Source organism: Amblyomma maculatum, unplaced genomic scaffold, assembly GCF_055883805.1.
Source record: "Amblyomma maculatum isolate TAMU_Amacu unplaced genomic scaffold, ASM5588380v1 scaffold_13, whole genome shotgun sequence".
NCBI lineage: Eukaryota > Metazoa > Arthropoda > Arachnida > Ixodida > Ixodidae > Amblyomma > Amblyomma maculatum.
In genome coordinates this window covers 14,379,891-14,394,280 of record NW_028146738.1, presented here as the reverse complement: position 1 = coordinate 14,394,280, position 14,390 = coordinate 14,379,891, and the positions used below count along the sequence as shown (strand labels likewise).

The window sequence follows — 14,390 nt, the reverse complement described above, 5'->3', positions numbered from 1 at the left end:
AAGACGCACTTTTTTTTTTCCAAACTTGAGGGCAAATTTTCAAGGGCCAGCCCATACACTGAACACATGAAAAAAAATTTTTTCTTCAAGTAAAAACAAACCAATAGTGAACGTGCGGCGTTTACCATCCAATCGTGACTCGCGGGGTCTTCCAACTCCAAGCTTGTGCAGTGCTCTGGTGCACGTTCACCCTACAAGTAGTCTTCAGTCCAGTCTAAACTGCTCGCGTGGCTCGCCTCGAAAAGCAAGCTTTCTGTAACTGGCGTTCTTCAACGCGTCCTTCCGATTGCACTATCTTCGAACACACTTCTCGTGCATGTCAAATTTTCTGCCCGCCGCACGCTTGCAGTGTTCGTGGGCAAACTCCACTTTCAGTTTAAAGCCTGCCATGTAGCTTCCAATATGCTTGCCCATTGTGCTAGAATGGCAACGCTCACAGCGATTCCCGAAAAATAAAGCACAGAGCATACAAGAGCCACAAATATGATGTATGACCACGCCAACCACGCTACCACTACTCGCATCCCTTTGGCAGTCGCAAAACAAAGCCGGGGCTGGCAATACCAACGGCGACATGGATTGCAGAAGCTCGTGGTAGAGGAAAAATTTGATAATGATTACCCACGACTGCGGGCACCATCCATGGGAGGCATTTGGAAGCTCCTGCGCGCGTGCATTTGATAGGCTATTCTCGCTTTTGTTGACCTATTTGCTTCAGGAAATAGCGGGTGCGTTTAAACAATGTTTTTATGGTGGCTCCACCCTTGTTCGTAATTAACAAGTGTTCATTATAACTGCGACCGTTGTAAGTGGGCTCTATCATCTGCCCCCTCTTTATGGTCGGAAGTTTACTACATCGCCAAGACTTGCTGCCACACTTTCCACTCGCCCGCTTTGTCTTGCTGTACAAGAGGAAAATTGGCATTCTGATGAGTATGAAATTTCCTTCCAGGTCGCAAAAAAAACTGGAGTCAAGCTGTCAAAATTGAGAAAATACAGCAGGGAGGATACTTAAGCAGGGTGTCTACCAAGTTGGTGTTTTCAAATTCCCAGAGTTATCCAGGTTTTCCCCGAGTGCATCTGCAAAATTTCTTATGTGACACAGTACAGTAGAACCCCGCTATAGTAAACTCTGAAATAAAACTGAAGTCCCAGTTCTTTCATTGAAGACTGTACATTTTGCTCTATCTATAGTAAAGACACTTTTGGTAAAAATCTGTTAGAGTAAAAAGTGCAATAATGAAACAACATTGCCGCATGTGCGCTACCCAGAATCACGAGGCAATTGTTTCATGTTTTTTTTTTTTTCGAAAAATAAAACAAAATGCCGGTCGTTTCTTTAAACGGCTTTACTACAGTGTTTAGCAGCACTCAGGAGAAGCCAACTTTAGGAAGGCCATCGAGCCATGACGGAAAGCATGCTACGCGTGGGGAAAAAAAAGGAAGCTCTGAAACACAGAAGGTTGCGCTGTCTGTTCAGAAATTAAAAGCAAAGTGAGAAATCAGGAAGGAAAGAACTATGAAGCATTTCCAGCATTTGCAGTATGAAGCACGTGGCAGCTGTGATAGGAACTGGAGGAACGCCGTGTGCAGTTTAGCAGAGCTCGACTGCTGCGCGCATTTCTCATCCTTTTCAAAAACTTGAGCGGGAGATGATGCCACTGCCATGCAAAGCTTTGATTTCCACTTCAAATCAAACTGCTGTTTTCATAGCCACGTTGCCCTCTTGCTTAAGAAGTACTTCCAAAATGGCATGGAGAGATGAAACGAGAGATGAAAGGTATTTTAGTTTTTTTTTTTTTTTTTTTTTTTTTCAATTAGAAACAAGACTGGTTCAGAAAGTAGGCATTTACCAGAAAGAATCTTCTGGACACTGTCGTCACCAACAACTGATACAGCGAAAATTTTTGCTGGTCCCAGTGACTTTACTATAGAAGGTTCAACTGTATTTTATTGCTGAAACGAGCTGACACAAGGCAGCCTGATGCTATGTTAAATATATGTTCTAGTAAGCATGTTAAATATATATATATGATCAGTTTTGAATGGTAAGGAGTAGTGTATTTTATTTAAAAAACAAAACAGAAGGCAGACATTACCAAATCATTACAAATCTGTCTTAGAAAAACTACCGTATTTAGTCGCATAATGCTCACACCCCCAACATTGGCAGTCAAAAATCAGAATTTTTTTCCTCGCATAATCATCGCACCACCAATATTACCACCGCAAGAGTCGTCTGCCAGTAGTAACAAGCGCCATCTTTGGAGCGCTACTGAACCTAGCTGGAAAGTTATACAGCTGCTTTTAAGCTAAAAGCTTCCGAGTACGGACTACAGATTAGCAACCGCACTGCCAGCAGGCACTTCAACGTCAACGAGTTCTGCATAGTGCGCTACTGGAGACAGCAATTGAAGTGCCGATACGGACTCTGATCAAGAGTAGAAATGTATGGTCTGCTGTGAGCATTACATCACGAAACGCACGGAGTGATGATGAGGCTGCATGCGGTAAATAAAGTGCTTTAGCAATTTGAGCTTTTGGCGACCCTGTACTTTTACACAAGGGTAAGTTCTGCTTAAAAGTAATGTTTTGGTTATATTTACAATAGCTGACCTAAAATCTCGATTCACACCTATTTAAATGTGCTTTTAGCGCTCCTAAACTTTTGCTCGAAAATTTTCCCCGCATAATTATCGCACCCCCCAACTTAGTACCGGTCTTCCATAAAAAAAGTGCCGAGCATTATGCGAGTAAATACGGTACTATAGCCAACTGCAAATTAAATTAACCATTTTCAAATACAGTAGCCAACCAATTTGACAGACTCCCAATAATTCGGACTTGCGCTATATTTTGGACTTTATTCAGGAACAGTCACGCGGCCCATAGGAATGTGTACATTTTCACAACCAATATTTTGGACTGTACGGTGTTCAAAAGCTCGAATTTTCTTACCAAATTTAGCACCAGCGATACAGTAGAGATCAATTTTTGGCCGAAATCTCGTTTTTGCTGCATGATACAAACGAGCGGGCATCGTCGCGAACCGGTTATGCAAGGCTGTGAAAGCTCACCGAAGCATTCATTCAGACAGACTAGCTTGGATCCCTGTTCATGATTGCAGTTTAGTCAACGGTGTACGCACTGGTGGAGCGCCGGCTGCATCGAATCACGCTAGTGCTTGTACACGGGCGGTGTGTGGAAGCTGATGACAGCGGCAGACTGCCTTTTATCGACACATAGACGAAACATGGCGAGTGGCTCTCGTTCCGTGATTTGTAAAGCTGTTGTTTCATAGAAAAGTGATTTTTTTTTAGGCTCACAATGAGGCACGAAACAATATTCCCCCTCTACAAAAGCTGAACTGCCAGCATCGCATGCATGCACCCCCAGCAGCAAAAATGGATGCTTCCATCGAGGCAGGAAGGAAGAGTTCATTTAGGACTTACTGCATTGCTCACCATTGGAAATCAGAAGCACAGCAAATTCTTGCAACGTTTTCTGCCGCCTTGCTGAAACTCTCTACTGGGAGCAGTAAGAAAACAAGGGGAGGCGGTGGCCATCGAACAGCCCATGTGCGATCCGTAGGAAGTGGGTGCTCTGTTGCCAGCCACATTGACAAAGGAGTTTCCGGTTTCAACACGCTTCAAAATTCGAACCGTCGCTGGTGCCACAGTACTTTTTGCACCTTGCTGAGATGGTACACTTGACAGCGCAACACTGGAGGCCGGTGGTTGCCGAGGGCAGGACGCTTAACACCGCATGCACAACCTGTGCGATGGCAGTCAGTTTTTATCACGAGTTTGGTTCTCTTTGATTAGAACTACAACTAATTTTCCCTAATATAAGCACAAATTCCCAGTGTTTTCCATAGGTTTTTCCAGATTATCCGAATTCCCTGAGAATTCCCGGTTTTCCTGGTTGGTAGACACCCTGGTTACTTAATTGCCTGGGGCCAAAGCTGTACAGTCGACATCACCCTTCTGTAGAGCGCTTGAGCAAGACGTATCAGGCTACAAAAGCCGAAAATAGACTCCAGCTCCAGACTTCTGGGCTAGGTGCTAGTGTCTACCACCTTCACTAGAATTTCGCCGCAAGAACCAGCCGCGGTGATATCTGGCCTTATTTGCAGGGACATGTCCCTCCCGAGCGCTCTACACAAGGGTGACGCCGACTGTACACTATTGTGCTCAGTATGAGGTACACTACACAAGAATCATGTGAAATGCTATCACGGTGCAGCTCATGCTGATCGTGATAGTACTCATCTGCTTTAACGAACGAATGACGATGGTCCAGAGTAAACAAACAAGTCCCACGCTATGATAAGGCACTGAAGATAGATTTGCAAAATGCTAGGGCCATATGTGGCCTCAAAGCAAAAAGCCTTGTGCCACTCCATTTTGAAAGCCAACCTAGCCTCCTTATCCTGTACACTGGCATCAGAGAGACTGCCTAAGCCTTTAAGCAAAGTGAACTCGCAAAAGGTGAAGGGCAGGATAGCCCCACTCTAGCAAGTAGCAAGTAACCATCACTGCACCAGCACGCTAGCTAAGTTCAAACACATATCCACTTACTCAATGGCGTGCCGTGGTCCAGTCAGGGTGCAGGGTCGCTCTGACATGCCTCCACAGTCAGGGGCCATCTGGATCTTGCAACCAGACTCCGCCTGCAGCCGGCTGATCTGCTCGCCTCCCCGACCGATGACTGTACGGAAGCAATACATTGCATGACACCTTGGCCAGCAGAAGGCTGCGCTTATTAAGCCTGCTTAAAAGCACGAACGTCACCGTGAGCCTGGAAAGGCTTTCAGAAGCACATAGCCTTCATGCCATCATGAAATGCAACAACTACTTTTGAAGAGAGACCCTCGAAACAAGGCACTAACTCTCCATAGGATTTGCACACAGGCCCCAAGACTAACAACCCCGACCCACTCTGACGGCGTGACATCCAGAGTTATGGCTCACAAGAACATCATTTGTCCAGCAAGAGGGAAGGAATCAAGAAAGATGGCATCCAAGCTTTTCTGCAGCTCTCTACTAGTGAGGGCTGCAATTTCATTTGCAATCATGAAATGTACTTGTCCTGCAGTGCAGCAGTGCAGGTGTACTTTTATTGATGGGAGCTTAATTTACAATTACGTTGTCTGTGAAGCGAGGAAAAGTGCTCTGAACTGCCCATTTACGGTAACAGCTAGAGAAATGGCTACCGGTGCCCAGTGCATATTGCCATGTAGCAGTTATCTATGTGACCCTGTCATGAATCTGTCACCAGATAGGCTGGAGCAGGGATTAACACAGGGCATTGCTGTAACCTCCATCAGGATTGAATGCAGGGGTTCAAGTATACCACCCCGATTCTGCCCATACTGGGAGGCATAAAAGCGCTCAGCACACTCATGCCATGCCTTTCTAAACGGCTACCCCTCTGCAACAAGCAGACACAATGAATCCGTAACATTTGGTGAGCATGATTTGAGCAACTGAAGGGCAATTTGAACAAACAAGTCAACGCAATCATTGTGTAAATAGCGGGAGCGCATAAGACCAGCGATTGGTGAGACTCAACTTGCACAGTAAATGCAGAAATGACAAGGACCACTGATGCTACCGTAGGAATCTGAGCAAGTGCCCTACCCCCATCCAGTCAAAGAATCCAATCCAAAGTCAACTCCCAAGAACATCTCAAAAATGGCACCCGTATTCAGTGTACCCCTTATGGCACAGCTCACATGCCCGAAGGCCAATGGCTGATACCGGATGACCACCGCACAAGTGAGACATGCAATGCATACAAGAGATGTAGACGGCCGCTGTCTAGGCGGAAGCTGGCACCGATCACTCGCATATTAAAACAGCGAGCCGAGAGAAAAAGGCGGCTATCAACTTGCGCACACCACTGGCGGTACACAAGATTCTAATGGGAATAAGTTTGTACAAAGCAGATTTCAAAAGTTTTCCTTTACCTGTGCAAGCATAAACACAAATATAAACCTTAGCAGCACATTAAAAACCTTTTTTCTGGCTTATTTAAGGTACAGACATCCATCCAAGAGAGTTTTACTATCCACAACACTTTGTTGTCCGTTTGGTAATGTTATCCCCATTAAAGAAGCTGCACTCTGCAATGAGGTTAGAACAAGTTTTTGTGCTAATGGCCTCCAATTCACTTAACCATGGCCCAATCTGCAGGGTCTAAAAATGAGGAAGCCCACACAAGGGGCACTCACTCAGTCCAACCATCTTGTCGGGTACACTCCACTCTTCAACAGCCGGTGCGGCGTTTGCTAGACCCCTGCAAGGCAAAGATACAATTGTGGTGTTTCACATCCCAGCATGGCTCATGAGGGACGACTGATCTCAGCTGCCTGGGCTGCTACAGCAGGCCCCAATGCCCATATATATTATTCATATATTATTAAATTTTTCCTCCACCGAAACACAGCCGCCATGCCGGTATAGGCCGATTAACACTGCAAGCTGTCAGTCCACGCATCCAGTGTTCACACGTCATTACAAACTGGTCTGTGTTCCTATGCCTGCGACCATAAAAGCAGACGCACAGGGCGAACCAAACTTTCTAAACTAATTTAAAGCAAATGTTAATGCCAGAAAGCAAACGGAAGGGATCAAGCCATTGTTCGCGCACTGTGGCTTACCAGACTTCGTTTGAATCCCAAAGCAAATGCGGTGGTGGGGAATCACGACATCTTGAGCCAACTTCATAGGAGACAAAATACGCACTTTGTCAAAAATACACAGCCCAAGCGGTTTGCCTTCTAATGGCAAACCCCTTGGGCTGTATATTTTTTTACAGTCTGTATGCACCTTATTAACCTTGGCTTCCAGACGCGTCCTTCCTGCCCTCTCCCCCTACCACTATTGCAAGGTAAATTACACAAAAAATGATGTTTCTGCTTCCAGTAAGTATCAAAGATGTTGCTGTGCAATATTTTTCCTTTTCCATACACTTTCTGTGAGGCACCTTCTAGCATTAAACAAATATGAACTCTGAATTTGCAAGGTACAAGTCAGTTTTCATAGAACTTCAGTATCAAAAATGGTCACAGATTCAACAGCCACCAAACCTCACTGAGTAATAAGCAAAATAAATGTTTCCAACTAGCATAGCCTAATAATGCCTCACCTCTGTTGAGCCATAGCTGCTAGCTGCGCTCCAAAGGCTGCAATGAAATGAAATCAAAACCTTATTAGAAGGATCATATGCAGACATCAGCCAGTGTGCATGCTGTGCAAATCAACTGTTGACCTCTCCACACAATGCTTCTTTAACTCACATGGCCACCATTACAGAGCACCTTCCCTCTCCGTATCTACCAACATGGAAACAAGAGCAAAGGCATAGTTCACCTTCTTTCAGGATGTCTGTACTGCCAGCCACTAAAGCATCTCACACTATGTGCTCGCATACACCACCAAGTTCAGCACACGCTGCTCGAAAATTGCCTTGTAACATAGCAAGCAATACCCGCCCAGCTAAAGCCAGCATGGGCATAGTGAAAGAAAAGTGAAAGCACTCACGGTCATTCACAGCAGCCAATTTCTTGGCCTCAGGAGAGCCATCTGATGGCAGAAAAAAAAAAGACATAATGAAATGATTGTTTAAAAGCAACCTACTGCACACAACGTAGTACACACACTGCTCAAACCAGTTTCCTGTTGGAGTCTCAAACACTCTGACCCTTCAACAAACCATAAAGATCCTCAGAGTCGAGCGAGACACTCAAAAAACACTTGCTGTTGCACTGTTTTTACACCCCCCAGCCATAGAACAAGTCACCGGGGGGCTCTAGCCAGTGCGCGAGACTTTGCAGCAAACTGATAAGCTGTTCTTGAGGCTGCTGTCAATGATAAACCACAGGCGCTGCCGAGCCGTGCAACACGAGCACTCATTGCACGGAAGAGGTTCGTTTTTTTTCTCGACAACTCTGACAAGACTTCCCCTTGGCTGCTTTGCTACAAACCACATTGCACACCTTCATGGCACCACAGCACTGCTTTGCAGCCACGGCTACAAGAACCAGTACAGTAAAACCAGCAAAGAAAAGGTGGTGCAATGGCCTAAGGAGGAGTGCATGCACTGATGCAGCAAACAGGCCTCCCAATGACTTGGGGTCACACAGATTCTCAATGTAGAAGTTCATCCTCTCGGACAACAGTTTTGATTTCAGTGCAAACATTTTGCAGCGTAAATATTAGCATGTCCAATTCATTAACTTTACGCGAGGTAACACTAATGGAAAACTACCTTACAAACGGGACAATCAACCCCCTAGGAATTGTTAAGGACACAGATGAATCACCTTAAAGCCCAATATTTATCTTTTCCCAGCTGGAGCATGCACACAGAGAAACGCAGAGTTGCAAACAAATGACGAAGTGCTACAAAGAAAGCAGAAAGATGCTCTTTAAAATGGCCCTCAAAAGTAGCCTAGGCCACGATTATGCTACAGGGTTTATGCTGCTTATCAGCCACGAAATTCAAGGATTTTCAAGGACTTTGAAGGACACGCGACAATTGTTTTCAAGGACCTAAAAAACACAGCATTTTGTTAGAAACATTTCTTACATCTCACGTCTAACATTGCTTGCACAAGAGACTTCTCACAAGGCCAAGGAAGCTAAATTCCTTTACATTAATTGAACATTTCGTAACGCTCAGCTTTTTTTTTTTTGAACTTCAGCACTGACTTCATAACCTCCTTTGCCTTTCCTTTACCGGTCCTCCTCAAACTGACTTAATAATCCATATTATGTCATTGGTAGCTTCTGCCTTCTCGGCATAGGTGTCCGCAGAAGCATTCAACTCTACAACAGCCGCTTTGGATCTTTATTTTTTTCGAAAATCTTTAGATCGCTTCTCCGAAACCTCGCTTTTTGTTCTGCTGCTCCACACTTTTGTCTGCCTCCTCCTTTTTAGCTTCCAGAAAAGCATGGTAATGCTGTCTTGCAAAAGCCACGAACATCATCAACTCTCCCGAGATGTCCCCGTTGGCAATGCCACCTGCTCTTTCCACAGCATCCCACCAATCTGCTGGAATATACAAGACCCATCTTTCAGATTTTCCACAGCCACTTGCCAATTCACAATGAACCCTCGCTCCACACAATAATCCTGCCCATGACTGAGAATAAGCAATAGTTTATCAATTCTCTAGAACTCCCTGTAGCATGAAGTTGCATGCAACAGATAGGAAAAAAGCTTGTCCACAGCATCTGAAGTTTTGTATTAGTTTGTGCTTGTGATCCTGTAGAATATCTGCACTTTATGAAAGTGCAGTGTCCCTTTGCATTCCTGTTAGCCTCTCTGCAGCAATCAATGCATTCAAAACTCAGCGCTCTGCCTTGGGTCTACAAGGCAAGACCTCGAACTAGAAGAGACTGCCTAGTATCTTTTTTTGTTACTGCCGAGAGAAACTGCTAGCATTCCATCTTAAATGTCAACGCCTCCTTCGAGCTCAACTTTCAGTTTTTCAGAACCTCTCCTGCTGTGTGGCCAACATCAACCTTTCTCAAGTGAAGTGTGGTTTGTTGGATGTTCTATGTCCATCTTCAAAATGATTTTATCCCTGTAGATGAATACGCCTTGAATTTCAGCGAGAGCTTTTAACTGCACAGATATGGTGTTCCACCAAAAACAATACCAATGGCTAGTCCGTTTGGTATAACAGAAGAAAATGCTGTAAGAACATGGCTACATTTAATTCAAAGTTGAACTTCGCTAGCACAAGTGGGTCTCAACAGAAGGTTAAAATGCTTTGAAACGCCACACATTTTGAAAGATTTACTTTTTTCTTCACTACTGCTTCCACATACATATTGATGTCTGACAAAAGACAAGGCCCGCTCAAACACTGCGACATTCTCCACCCATCAGTGGGCAACCAATTTGCGGGGGAATGGGTCTGTCCAGTAAAAAGAACAGTCTCCCCTGAATGCTGGAGGAAAAGCATGCACAGATTGGAGAGCAAGGTGTCCAGCCCTCACCTACTAGCTGTATTTACTTACGTATTTTATGTACCTACTTATGCTGCACGTATAGAGGACTTTCCTGCGTGTTGGCACAGCTGTTGGCGACACTGAAGCATATATAACCGCTTTTTTTTAATCGCGGGGACAAAGTTTTACGAGTGGCTTCAGGTGAAGCCTGCACTGCTCTTGTGGAGCGACGCACGCGTGCTTGCTGTGCCGGTGAACCACTTGCGTCGCTACTGTGTAGGCTCCCTACACTTACGGAGCATCGGGTGCCGTGCCTGAACTGGGTTCGCACCGTCTCCTTTCACTCCGTGTCCAAACCTTGCTCTTGGAGCAGGTTACCGGGCTACAGGAGCCACATGTGGCATCAGGCAGAGACGGTGGAACTTTGTCTGCTTCGCAGCGCACTTGCCGAGCAAACAGCAATCAAAGCCGCGGCAATGGTTTTCCAGTAGTCATCTCCAAGGAGATGTATTGTGAAAAAAGAAAATTTAAGGGATTCTAGCCTGTATCTGTGGCTGCCTCACTCACCACACCGAAATTCACTGTTTTTCAAGAACCCCACGAAAATTCCCAAACTCTCAAGGCCCTTGAAAATACTTCCAAATTCAAGGGTTTTCAAGGACCCGCATGGATCCTGTGCTATGCCCTCGCTTGCACTGGTCTTAACAAATACTGCATCCACAGCAAGGTTGTGAATGTGACCGAGGAGGAGGAGAAAAAACTCTGCAAAGCATTCGAGGCACGCAGGCCTCATGGGTCTCCGCACGACCCCACTCCCAATCTAAACATTCATGTGATGCAAGTTGAAACAGGCAAACCACTGCACCCTTTCCACAACTGCCCTTCATCCTAAATTAGGAAGCTGGTGAGAATCTGTGAAGGTTGGTTCATGGATATTCTCAAACTCCTTGAAAAATAATGGAGTCCATGGAGAACTACAATTGGCCATTTTTGTTTTTCATGTATAAAGTGCCCCAAGTCAAGCAACCAAAAGTCAGAGTTGAGCAGAAGCGTTTGCTTATGAGACTGCATTAATTTGAGTGTCAGATGCCAATAAAAAAATGGCAAAAGGCTTCACCTCATATGAACTTGGCACTAAACAAGGTATACACCTTTAGCTTCCTAATGTCCCGATTCTATGGCCACAAACAGCATTGTTTGGAACAGCCATCCCGAATTCTGTATGACAGGCACTTGAAAGCAAAGATATACGATGCTTAAAATCAAGCTAAATGGCTTTACAATATTCCTGGAACAAAAATAGCAAAAGTGAAGCCTACAAGCCCCTGTACTCATTAAAAGAAACAAGGATATCAAGCAAAACTTGACAAATTCATGTCTCTGCAATGCTAAAACCAAACCAATTTAACATCAACTGCAAATACGCCATATCTAAGATCTGAGCCCAGACCTAACCCAATTGCATGCTTAGCTAAACAAGCACATCAGTTGAACTCGTGCGTGGAAAAAACAGCGCACCTTTCAGACACGGGCATGGAAAGATAGGACTACACACACTGTGTCGTACTATGTTTCTTAGTCTTGTGTCTTAAGGGCGCACTGTTTCTTCCACATATGAACTGCCAACTAGCCTGTTCGACCCCCCTTGCAAGGACAAGAATGGCACAGGATCTACATACTATTGCAGAATAACATTCATCGAACACCAGCACTTTGGTGTTTGGGGCAAGATGATAATTGCCAGTGGCCATGGTCAAGGCAACAGAGAAAAATAGGCACACTCAATACTGATGGCCACACTATGAAAGAGAGGCCCTCATTCATAATGTGGTGCTCATGAGAACAAAACAAGACTGAATTACCTGCCACTATTTTTGTAAACCCCAGGTTTCTCCACTGCTTTGTCATAAAATCAAAATGTGCAACAGAGCAATTGCGGAAGAGCCAGGAATGCTGTAATGAAAATATTGCCTTCTTTCCCTTTCGTTGGATACAAAAAGCAGTTCTGGACAAAAAGGCTGCTTATCAGCAATGCAAGGTTTTTGACTCTGGGTGAATTTCACCACACACAAAAGCCAAGCCTAGAATACTATGCCCCCAAGCCATGTGTACCTAGACCCACTGCTGTCTGCACATGAGGTGGACTCTGCTGTCACAGTGCAGCAGGGCCGTCTCGAGGGAGAGCGAGAGCGCGCTTCTCTTCCCCCCCCCCCCCCCCCCTAACAACCTATACAGTCAACTCGCTCGGGGGGGGGGGGGTTAAGGTTAACTGGCTTGACCAGCATGGTCGAGCTATGGAATCAAAAGGCTTCCTAAGAGATAAAAATAATTAAAGCTCTTGACAGTAACAGGCAATGGAAACAAACAGGTGCAGGAAGCTAGCACAATAAAATCGAATCCAGACGCTAGGCAAGCTAGGTGGCAGGCAAGTTCATGTAGACACTAAGAGGGCCGAGTAAGGACGACCTCACTTACTCAAAGCTGACTCGAACCAGTGCTGTCGAGTATATAGGGCTTAAGAGTTGTTTTGGCCAAACTGCCTCAACTTAATTGCAAATAAAGTGCTGCTGCTAAGCACCCATCCAGGTCGCACCTGTGCAGTTTGCCAATGCAGCGCTTTGCACTGCCCTCAACTTGAAAGTGAAAAACAAAGGCACTAATTTGAAATGTACTGTTACTGTTTATGACCAACGATACAGACTTACACGATACAGCAAGAAATGAGACAGACCTGCAGGCAACTTCCAAATATGGCGATCAAGTCCGGCTGCCCAACGCTGTGTTATCCAAGCCAAACAGCTTTGCACAGACGAATCCATAATCACCCTGGCTGCCAACGATCAGCGCAAGCTACGGTGAATGCTTAACAGCTATTAACTAGACGTTTCGTCAAACTGAGCTTGTGTGAAGACACAGCCCGGTCGTTTCAGTACAGGAAGCATTCCACGAGAACAAAGGCGGCCACGTGGCGCGCGCCACTTCCACGCAGCTCATCGCGCGCTCGACACCCACGAGGCGCGTGCCCGCTCCCCCCCCCCCCCCCCCCCCCCTTTTTTTTACCTCCCAAATTACGGCACAAACAGCTAACGGACAAGGCAAAATACTCTTACCATTTCTGTCCATGCTATCTTCTAAGGGCCGCTTGGTTCCGCCTCCTGGTATAGTGCCTGCCTCCGAATTTGATGGGGGGTTAATTTTTGCAGCGATCTGCGCAAAAAACACCGGCATCGCTGTTCAGCAAAAGTCAGCGCACCAGCCGATCGATACAGGAGCCGTATCGGACTGCCGGCGGAAGATAAGGTAAGGAACCATTCTTCCACACCCTATCGATGCGACGCAGCGAATTGGTAATTAGTTTTTGAACAGCCGTACTCCCCATTTTTTGAACCCGTGAATGTGTAAGTTCGTCGCTGTTTGACTATGCTAGTTTTTTTGTGAATGTAGTCACATCTCAGATATATATGTCCTTCGTTAAAAAAAAAAAAAAAAACTGTTCGGCTTAGCTACAACGTCATGCGGCATTGTCTATTTGAAATTAGCAATAACCAAGTGAAGAGAAACTTTGAGGAATAAAGCATTGAAGGAAAAGAGGTGCTACATGAGGCTATCAAAGCGGGCATAGAGGTCGCGCAGCATTATAAGGGCCATTAGCTGGAATCATGGCACAGAGGCCTACGTCGCGACACCGCACAATGAAGCCACACCATTAGGCTTAAGACTGCAGCACTGCTAAAACCAGTACTTGGCAAACGTTTGCGTTATGTCAACATGTTCTTTCGACTACCCCTTCTTGCCAAAAGCACGCAAGCAACGTAAAAACACGCCTACGAGGCCATTTTCAAGCCCCATTTCCCGATTCCGCGGCGCCGGCATGCCACGATGCGCACGGCGACCGGCAAACAATGAGGCGCACCCCCTCCGCACGCGCGCCATCAGATCGACGCTCGTGCGGCGAAGGAAACTTGAAATCACAAAAATCGAGTGCTGCACTTACTTGTCGCGCTCTTTGCACAGCATCCGCGAACGCTGCACTAGGATCGTACCCGCTAGAAATATTTGATTGTGGCGGCGCAACCGCGGTAAAATCCGACATGCTGCAGGCCCTTAAGATGGCGGTTATACATTTATCACGTGACGCCCCGCTTCACGTCGGAGGAAAAGGTGAGACGACAAGGGCAGGGGGGTGGATTGTTGAGAGTTCTGCGTCCGCAATATAGGAGTCGCCACCATCGGAACGACACCAGCGCACCGGTGGCAGAGGCAAAACGCCGGTTGCGTTCGGCCTAATACAAATATAATTTCCACACCTACAAAAGCATTGTGCACAATACATTTATGTTTGCAGGTTCATTTCAAAACAACCACGTGCATATTAAAGAGTTCTGTTGCAAAACAAATTATCTGCCCACGTGACATACACCAGTG

General features: G+C 45.8%; 1 protein-coding gene across 3 annotated transcripts in view; it reads right to left on the bottom strand.

The window, feature by feature from the left end:
- LOC146172262 (far upstream element-binding protein 1-like) overlaps positions 1-14,147 on the bottom strand; it is a 54,947-nt gene extending 40,800 nt beyond the window's left edge. For 2 of the 3 annotated variants that reach the window (XM_084585831.1, XM_084585832.1), the window contains exons 1-6: positions 13,960-14,146; positions 13,076-13,172; positions 7,548-7,589; positions 7,153-7,189; positions 6,236-6,300; positions 4,581-4,710 (exon numbers count right to left, since the gene is read on the bottom strand). In XM_084585831.1, coding sequence (XP_084441957.1) covers positions 4,581-4,710; positions 6,236-6,300; positions 7,153-7,189; positions 7,548-7,589; positions 13,076-13,172; positions 13,960-14,058 — 470 coding nt within the window. In that variant the 5' untranslated portion in view covers positions 14,059-14,146. Of the gene's footprint in view, positions 1-4,580; positions 4,711-6,235; positions 6,301-7,152; positions 7,190-7,547; positions 7,590-13,075; positions 13,173-13,959 lie in introns of all 3 variants that reach the window. The other variant, XM_084585833.1, reaches the window with a different exon arrangement.
- Between the last annotated feature and the right edge of the window lie 243 nt (positions 14,148-14,390).